General features: G+C 39.1%; 1 protein-coding gene across 2 annotated transcripts in view; it reads right to left on the bottom strand.

Annotated features, from left to right (window-relative positions):
- Window positions 1-463: 463 nt before the first annotated feature.
- APOO (apolipoprotein O) overlaps window positions 464-9040 on the bottom strand; it is a 56998-nt gene continuing 48421 nt past the window's right edge. For both annotated transcript variants that reach the window (XM_019433554.2, XM_053891746.1), the window contains exons 8-9: window positions 5193-5259; window positions 464-739 (exon numbers count right to left, since the gene is read on the bottom strand). In XM_019433554.2, coding sequence (XP_019289099.1) covers window positions 5224-5259 — 36 coding nt within the window. In that variant the 3' untranslated portion in view covers window positions 464-739; window positions 5193-5223. The remainder of the gene's footprint in view (window positions 740-5192; window positions 5260-9040) is intronic.

Here is a 9040-nt window from a genome sequence, read left to right as displayed (position 1 = left end):
GAAGATTGCCAGCTGGTACTGCTCTGAGAGGAGTTAATGGTTTCCTTTTTTTTTTTTAATTAAAAAAAATTTTTTTTAATGTTTATTTATTTTTGAGAGAGAGAGAGAGAGAGAGAGAGAGAGTGAGTGTATGAGTTGGGGAGGGGCTGAGAGACAGGGAGACACAGAATCTGAAGCAGGCTCCAGGCTCTGAACTGTCAGGACAGGGCCCGATGCAGGGCTTGAACTCGGGAATGGTGAGATCATGACCTAGGCCAAAGTCAGACCCTTAAGTTAATGGTTTTCTTAAACACACACACACACACACACACACACACACACACACACACACACACACCCATGTGCACACACACATGTATACTCAGAGAGACACGACACAACATGCATATACACCAATATACACCACGCATACCACACACATGGGCACCAGATACGCTTGAACTGTCAATCAATAATATAAAAAAAAAAAACGCAGAACAATTTTTTTAACTTGGAATTTTAATTATGTATATAAATAGCAACATGAGAATGACGAGCTCTAAGGCTGGACATTATCTCTAGGTGAAAAGATTTCCAATTAGTCCACTTGGAGTATGGTATCACCCAAGATAACAAAGAAGTCTCGTTTAGTTTTTCCTGAAGAAGAAAGCCAATTTACTACATTCAGTACTGACTTCTCTGCCATTTTTTCTGTAGAAATACTGGTTTACCGCATGGAGTTTCCAATGTTTACCTATAACTAAAAGAAAAAGAAAACCATAAGTAAACTGCTAAAAAAAAAAAAAAAGAGAAACTCTAAAACTTTGCTTTTTGAAAATTCATTAGGTTTAAATTGAGAAGCCATATCAAATATTTACATTACTCATTACCATCATATGACCGTGAGGATCATAATGAGCCAGAGAAAACTATAATTATTTCCATTTTACAGATGCATAAGCTACAAATCAGAAAGGTTTTGTGTTTCTTCCAAACTACATTCAGATTCTCCACTGGCTGTGTACCTGAGCACAATGAAACAGATGGATGGATAAATGAATAAAGATTAAATGCCTAAGTGGTACAGCACACACATCTCTCCCCTTCTGAAAAACCAAACGATTACATTTCCACCCACGTGATGAAGGAGAGCATGATTCTATCACTGTTGTTCTGACGTGTACCTTTCTTTACATCACCCCATTGTTCTCTTCTGGAGTGGAAGATACATCCTCCAAAGACACACCAAAGACCAAGCCAATTCTTCTCCAGATTGCTTCTTTTCCTAATATGTAATGAATCTACTTAGCAATTTTGGGTTTATAAATATTTTAGAGATATAAATATATCTTTTAGATATAAATATATCTTTTAATATAAAACCAAAAATTCTTAAGTTAAACATGTAACCCTCTAGCTTACCTTTTCTATCTCAGTTTATTCATGTGTTTTGGACTTGTCTAAGAATTCAATACATTTACTGCACTGTCAGAACTACAAACTGAGGTGCCTGGATGGCTCAGTCGGTTAAGCATCCGACTTTGACTCAGGTCATGATCTCACAGTTTGTGAGTTTGAGAGCCCCGCAACAGGCTCGGACTCTGGAGTAGGCTTTGGATTCTGTGTCTCCCTCTCTCTCAGCCCCTCCCCTGCTCGTGCTCTGTCTCTCTCTCTCTCTCAAAATTAGATAAACATTTTAAAAAATTAAAAAAAAAAGAACTACAAACTGGGAACAACCTATATTGATAAGGATTCAATAGGCCATGGTAGTCCATACTAGGAAATTAGTAAGCAGCTAAGAGGAGGACTGAAAAAGAAAGATCTCTAAGTACTAAGAGAAAAATATGTACATAATATATTAAGCGAAACAAGGCAAGTTATCTCATTTGTTCAACACAGCTAAACACAGCACTGTCTATGAAGTATTCTTACCAAAAGTGAATGTAAATCTGATTAAGCCTTCAGATTTATCGTTTTATGGGAAATGCAGAGAAGAGCAGAACCAACAGATAAACAGAACGACACTAAATGGATGCACTCAGCCACAGCCAGGATGTGGGATCCTCTAAAGGATAAATAGGTCTGTTTCTCAAAAAATGAATGGCAAGGGGAAAATGAAGGAGAAGGCACTATTATAGTTTAAAGGGGACTTCAGGGACCTATCAGTCAAATGTAATGGGGAAATGTTGTTTGGATCCTGATTCAAACCAAACAAATGCAAAAAGATAATCGGAGAGATCTGCATATTACCTGAATATGAGATGATATTAACAAATTAGTGTTAATTTCTTTAGGTGTGATGATAAAATTGTGATGTTTTCCCTCATGGAGGTTTCAGTGTACTCGCAAAACAGTACAAGGAATATAAGCGCATTGTGTCAAAAAACCAAAAGCAGGTATGGATGTGCACACATCTACACACAGAGAAAAAAGTCTGGAACGGTATGCCAAACTATTTACAGAAATTATCTCTGGGAAAGGAACAGAGGTCAAGACAAAGTTTAAAAATATTTATCTAATTTCTTTACAACAAATAGGCACCACTTTTATAATTGAAAAAAACATCTCCAATAGAGATGTAAAAAAATAAAGAATGAAATCAAGGTTGTATGTACAGTAAGCTGAACTATGGCCCAGAATATCTGGGAAAGATGAAATAGATATTTAGGTAGTTTCCCGGTATTTCAAGTCTCATTGTCCCTGCAGAGAAACATAATTATATTCAATGTAAAGTCTCTGGAGGGCATAGGTGGCTTCCTGGCCATTCACACTCCAGTCTCTCTTCCAACGGCAGGTCCATCCGATGCACCTTCAGGGCCGCTCCCCAGAGAGGCTGATTCTAGGGTGGGGTGGGGCCTAGGCCTCTGCCTTTTAACAAGCTCCTGCAGTCATTTGTTCGTATAACAAAATTTGAGAAGTACGGCTTGGGGTTACTATATGAAGGACCGAGATGTGAAAGAGGATCTGGGTTTGTTCTTTGTGACCCCTAAGGCAGAATCAGGACCATTGCATAAGAGTTACAAAAGGACATATTTTTGCTTAGTATAACAAACAGCTTCCTAAAAATCAGAACTGTCCAAAGATGGCTGCCCTGAGGGATGAGCTGCCTATCAGTGGAGATGAAAAGTTAGAACACGCAGGGCTACAGGGTATTTATGCTTGAGGCTGGCTGGGGGGCCAGATGACTTCTCTCAAATTCTAAGATCTTATGACTCTCTGTGTCTCCAAAACTATGCAGACAGCCTGAGAAAGAAAAACCTCAGGCTGAGGGCTTTTGTGGATTGTAAATAGCAGCCACGATTTATAATCAATGTGGCAGTGATTTTTTTTTAAAAAGATATAAAAGAAAATTCATATTCACTGCAGCCAGTTTTAAAATACAGAAAGTTAGGGGCACCTGGATGGCTCAGTCGGTTAAGGGCCGACTTTGGCTCAGGTCATAATCTTACGGTTTGTGGGTCCTAGCCCAGTGTTGGGCTCTGTGCTGACAGCTCAGCACAGATTCTGCTTCAGATTCTGTGTCTCCCTCTCTGCTCCTCCCCAGCTTGTGCTCTGTCTCTCCCTCTCAAAAATAAATAAAAACATTAAAAAAATTTTTTAAATATAGAAAGTTATATAGAAGAAAATCTACAGGGGCGCCTGGGTGGCTCAGTCAGTTGAGAGTCCAATTCTTTTTTTTTTTTAACGTTTATTTATTTTTGAGACAGAGAGAGACAGAGCACGAACGGGGGAGGGTCAGAGAGAGGGAGACACAGAATCCGAAACAGGCTCCAGGCTCTGAGCTGTCAGCACAGAGCCCGACACGGGGCTCGAACTCCGGACCGCGAGATCATGACCTGAGCCGAAGTCGGCCGCTTAACCGACTGAGCCACCCAGGCGCCCCAAGAGTCCAATTCTTGATACTGGCTCAGGTTGTGATCACTGATCTCGCAGTTGTGAGAGGAAGCCCTGCCTTGGGCACCTTACTGAGCGTGGAGCCTGCTTGGGATTCTCTATTTCCCTCTCTCTCTCTGCCCCTTCCCTGCTCACACACGCTCTCAAATAAACTTAAAAAAAAGAAGAAGAAAAGGTATAAAAAACATCCATAATTCTATCCCAAGATATATACTTAATTTTTTTGTTGTATTTCCTGGTCTTTATCCTTTCTAAAAGTGTATTATGCTATTTTTTTTCCATTTAACAAGTTTCCATGCAATTAAATATTACTGAAACATAACAACATTCCTCTTTATGGATATACCAGAATGAAGTCCCTTTTGTTTTTAAAAAAAATTTTTTTAACGTTTATTTATTTTTGAGAGAGAGAGAGACAGAGCGTGAGCAGGGGAGGGGCAGAGAAAGAGGGAGACACAGAATCCAAAGCAGGCTCCAGGCTCTGAGCTGTCAGCCCAGAGCCCAACACGGGGCTTGAACTCACAAACTGCGAGATCATGACCTGAGCCTAAGTCGGATGCTTAACTGACTGAGCCACCCAGGCATCCCTGAAGTCACTTTTTATAGCTGAGTATTTAGACTATCTGCAAACTCAGTATGATCTTATCAGGAGATTGCAAGTGCTATCATATAATTTTTAATACATAAAAAAGTAATATTAATATAACTAATGTTTTGTACTTAGCTGGTACTCATGAGTAAATGCTGACCAAATGAATGAAAATAAACAGCGAATTGAGTATAAGACCAGAAGAAATCACACTGATTTTTCTGGCTTTATTTGGCATCCTAATTTTCTCCAGCTTCAGGTTACTCAATCTTTAAAGAAAAAATAATTATACCTATGATTTCCCAATGGCACTTATAATATCTCTATATAATCTTGAGTTTCTCTACAACCATCATGCATTCAACAAATGTTTATATAATGACTATTATATGAATACAAGGGTGCCTACCATAGTAAAGTGTTATTTGAGAAAACATAAAGCTAAGAAATAATGGCACTTTTCAACTATTTGAAATAGTTTTGTAGTTTTGTAGCCAAATACCAACTGTCAAGTTCTAGCTTGCCCCAAAACCCAGATACTTCTCAGGAATGAACACATAAGTGAAGGCACCAAAGCCCACAATTAAAGACAGAAGAAAACAACACCCTGACCTCTATGTACCTACATGAAGTTGAAACCGCTATAATTGATTACATTAAATTATGGACAAGTCATTTCAGCTGGTGCTAACAATGGTGAAAAGAACTACAGAGTTCCCTTGTTCTTTACCTGATTAAAATGGGCAGAGCCATGGAGCAGTCTACTTATTCCCAGGTGAATTCTTCACATTTCCTGGCTTATGAAACAAAAAGTAAGCATATTAATACAGTTTAAAAAGAAACAATAAAACGTTTAAAACAAGAGTGGAATGTCTCAAAGTGCTCATCTTCAGTATCTGGCTGAATACAACATGAAATATTATTATAAGGCAACATGACCCATTTCTGAGTTAACTGAAGCAATTGCTAGGGCTCCCTGAGGGCCCTGCTGTAATAAATTGCTATTAATCCTCAGCACAGAGAGTCAGCCAAACGGCTGATTCTATAAAATATCAAATCAAGAGTGAAACGAGTTCTTTACTACTTCATGCCACCATCATTGTTAAAGAATAAAATAAAATAAAATAAAATAAAATAAAATAAAATAAAATAAAATAAAATAAAATAAAATAAAATAAAGAATAAGGCTATTTTTCTCTGTGTATCATCCACCATAGGGGTCAAATCACACAACATGTTTACTGAGAAAGAGGTTATAATTGGACCACACCCATTCTGCCTGGCCACCATCTGGGAACGTATAATTAGGTCACGTCAACCACCAGAAGTGATGGAGGAAAGTTTCTAGTAGGAAATGTTCATGTGCTAAATGTTTAAGGCTTTCCTTTCTTTCCCATATGTTTTCAACACTTTAACTGTGAAAACATGTTAATAAGAACTGATGTCCATCAAGGAGCAGAGCTCTCTTGAGATGGCAACCTGAAGACAGCAGGCTACAGGTGAGGAGGTGATGGGGCTGGGGTTCTGTGGTCTAGACTTGGTGCAGATTCTGATGGTAGCCTTCTTGTAGTTAGCCAGGAGAAAGGAGGAACACAGACCTAACCCCGTTATTTCAGAGCATGGCTTCTAGGCAACTCCAGGCTTACTGGAGTGGTTGAAAACTGGTCTCTAAGCACGGTGATCATACATCCTGGCTTGCCCAAGTCATACTAGTTTATACCCACTGTCCCAGCATAATTAACGGTACCCCCTTTCACTCTCAAGTGTATGATCCTGACTTGGATGATAAATTATACAGTTACCCTATATACAAATCACATCCACTTGACAATGGAGTTGTGGGAAACAAGGCCCTATGTATTGCTTGGTGGATCATCATACAAAAACCATGTCTACTTGTTGCTCCAAACAGAGCTCTATAGGACTCAGTACTGTGTACCTTACTCTATTCCTCAAGAGGCACGCTAACACACACACACCCACACACACACACACACACACACAGAGGCCTTCTTGCTGTTGCTCTTCCAATCTGCCAAGCTCTTTCCCAGGATGAGAACTTCATAAATGTATCCCTTGACCTAGACTGGTCTATCCCAATTTCTGCCTGGCTAAATGCTATTCATCCTTCAGATCAAGGCTTTCCCTTGTCACCTGCCCTTCCATTTAGATGAGAACCTTTTATTCACATTCATAGCACCCATGTGCTTCCTAATTTGTATAATTCTTTCATTCATGTTTGAATCATTCACTAATATATAAGCTTCGTGGGGTCACAATATCCCTAGGACCTCCTAGCACACAGTATTCAAACATTTGTTGAATAAACAAATGAAATGCAGTAGAACCTAGCAATCTGATGAGGGTAAAAAAAAAAAAGTTTGGGTATGTAATTAATGAAGAACAAAAAGAGACTTAAAAAAAAGAGGCTTATGAAGCTAAGTACGATAACCATGTCCAGCAATTGGGTCTGTCATAAAAACCAAAGAGTTCTCTACCTAGTTAAATATATTTTAGGTCTGAATTACCTTAACCTAATGCTCACCAAGTACTTGTAGTGATAGTCTTATACATTCTACTATCTATATTCACCAACATCTCAATCTCAAAAATCTAAGATGCTAAATACATAAGCTTTTTTATCTTTTGGACATTAAGAAAAGGAGCACATAAAATATTCTTCTAGTTGAGGAAAACAACTCTGTTGCTAGGAAATTTTTCTTGTTTGGTTACGTATCACTTACAGTGTAACAAAACATGACTAAAGAAATATTGAGGCCTTCCACCCTATCACAAATCAGACCTCTCTTGGCAGTAACTGCCATGATCTCAGAAAAAAACAACATGCTGACTTCAAAAGACAGATTGTGATTTAGCACAAGCCAGAAATTAAATTTGTTTTTGCATTTTCAGACAACTGTATTTGAAATATTTTATAACTCATTCTCCTTATGAGTTAATTTTAATACCTATCAGGTTTCAATATTTTTTAAAGTAATTAATACATTTTATTTAAGACAACATATCTAAAATACTATCATTTCATCATATAATCAACACAAAAATGAGATAGTTTACGATCTTTTTATTTGTACCATGTCTTCTAAATTTGCTGTGAATTTCTATTCACAGCACACGCCTCAATTCAGACCAGCTATATTTCAAGTACTCAATAGCTAGTGGCTGCCATATTGGACAATATAGGGCTAGAGGAATAAACTAAATAGCACCGTGATGGTTAGTTTTATGTGTCAACTTGGCTAGGCTACAGAAGAAAATTTTCTTACCACATCCATGAACATGGATGTTAATTTCTATTACCAAAATCAAAACATTTATTTTAATCAAAACATGCATTGCTAATTAGTATGCACTGCCATGTGAAAAGAGATTTCCAGATAAACCTCGAGGGTACAGTAGCCCACTGAAATGTCTGAGCCCCTCGTCAGTTGATTATTTTGATCAATTACTTAACTTCCCTAAATGCAGTTTCCTCATTTGTAAAATGGGGATAATAATAGAACCTGCCTCACAGACTCTTTGTGCATAAAGAGTTTAGTACCCAGGGCCAAGCTCACAGCAAGTGCTCAATAATCATTACCTATCCTATGTAAAAGGTCACTTAGAGGAAATAAAAGGTAAGGATAAATGACCTGTTAAAGACTCCAGTGACATTCCAGTTCACTGGATATGGTATAGGCAAAATCATGCCTCCCCCAAACATGTCTGCATCCTAATCCTAGAAACTGTGACTGCTACTTTCCACAGCAAAGGAGAATTAACATGGCATTGGGATTCAGGCTGCTAATCAGCTGACCTTTCAATGGGGAGATTATTTTGGATTATCACATGGGTTCCTATAGTCAAAGAAGGAGGCAGGAGACAGGGTCAGAGAAATGGAACGTGAAAAGGACTCAACTTGCAGTTGGTTGGCTTTGAAAATGGAGGAGGAGGGCTGTGAGCCACAGAAAGCTGCAGCCTCTAGAAGCTAGGAACAGCCCTCAGCTGGCAGCCAGCAAAACAGATCTTGATCCTACAACCCCAAGGAACTGAAGTGAATTCTGTCAACAACCTGAATGAAGGAGGAGATGGATTCTCCCCTGGAGCCGCCAGACTTCTGACCTATGAAGTCTAAGATAATGTAAATCTGTATTACTTTGAGCCAATTTGTGGTCATTGGTTGTGGCAGGAATAGGAAACCAAAACACTGGTGGGGGGGGGGTCTCTTGGCTAATGCACATAAGCCCAATGGTTCCATTTTCCATCAAGAGATACTATCTTCTCAAGCAGAAGCAAAAATGTGCAGTGTCACATGACATCTATCATGGCTAGCATGTGCTAGAGTTATTTGATGGGTTTCTGACATGGATAAATTCATTTAGTCCTCAAAATGGTACCATGAAATACTACTCCCATTTCCCAGAGTGCCGCAGCTATTTCCCAAGGTTCCAAGGTAACCTTGTAAGAGGCAGGGCGGGGCGGGGCGGGGCGGGGCGGGGCAGGGCGGAGCCTGGAGTGCCTACTCCAGAGTCCACTTTCTTGGCCATCAGGCTATGCTGCATTCTGCCTTGTCCACCT

Source organism: Panthera pardus, unplaced genomic scaffold (assembly GCF_024362965.1).
Source record: "Panthera pardus isolate Hobbes unplaced genomic scaffold, ASM2436296v1 HiC_scaffold_27, whole genome shotgun sequence".
Taxonomy (NCBI): domain Eukaryota; kingdom Metazoa; phylum Chordata; class Mammalia; order Carnivora; family Felidae; genus Panthera; species Panthera pardus.
Note: the sequence above shows the minus strand (reverse complement) of the source record. Positions and strands in the feature narration are given on the sequence as shown.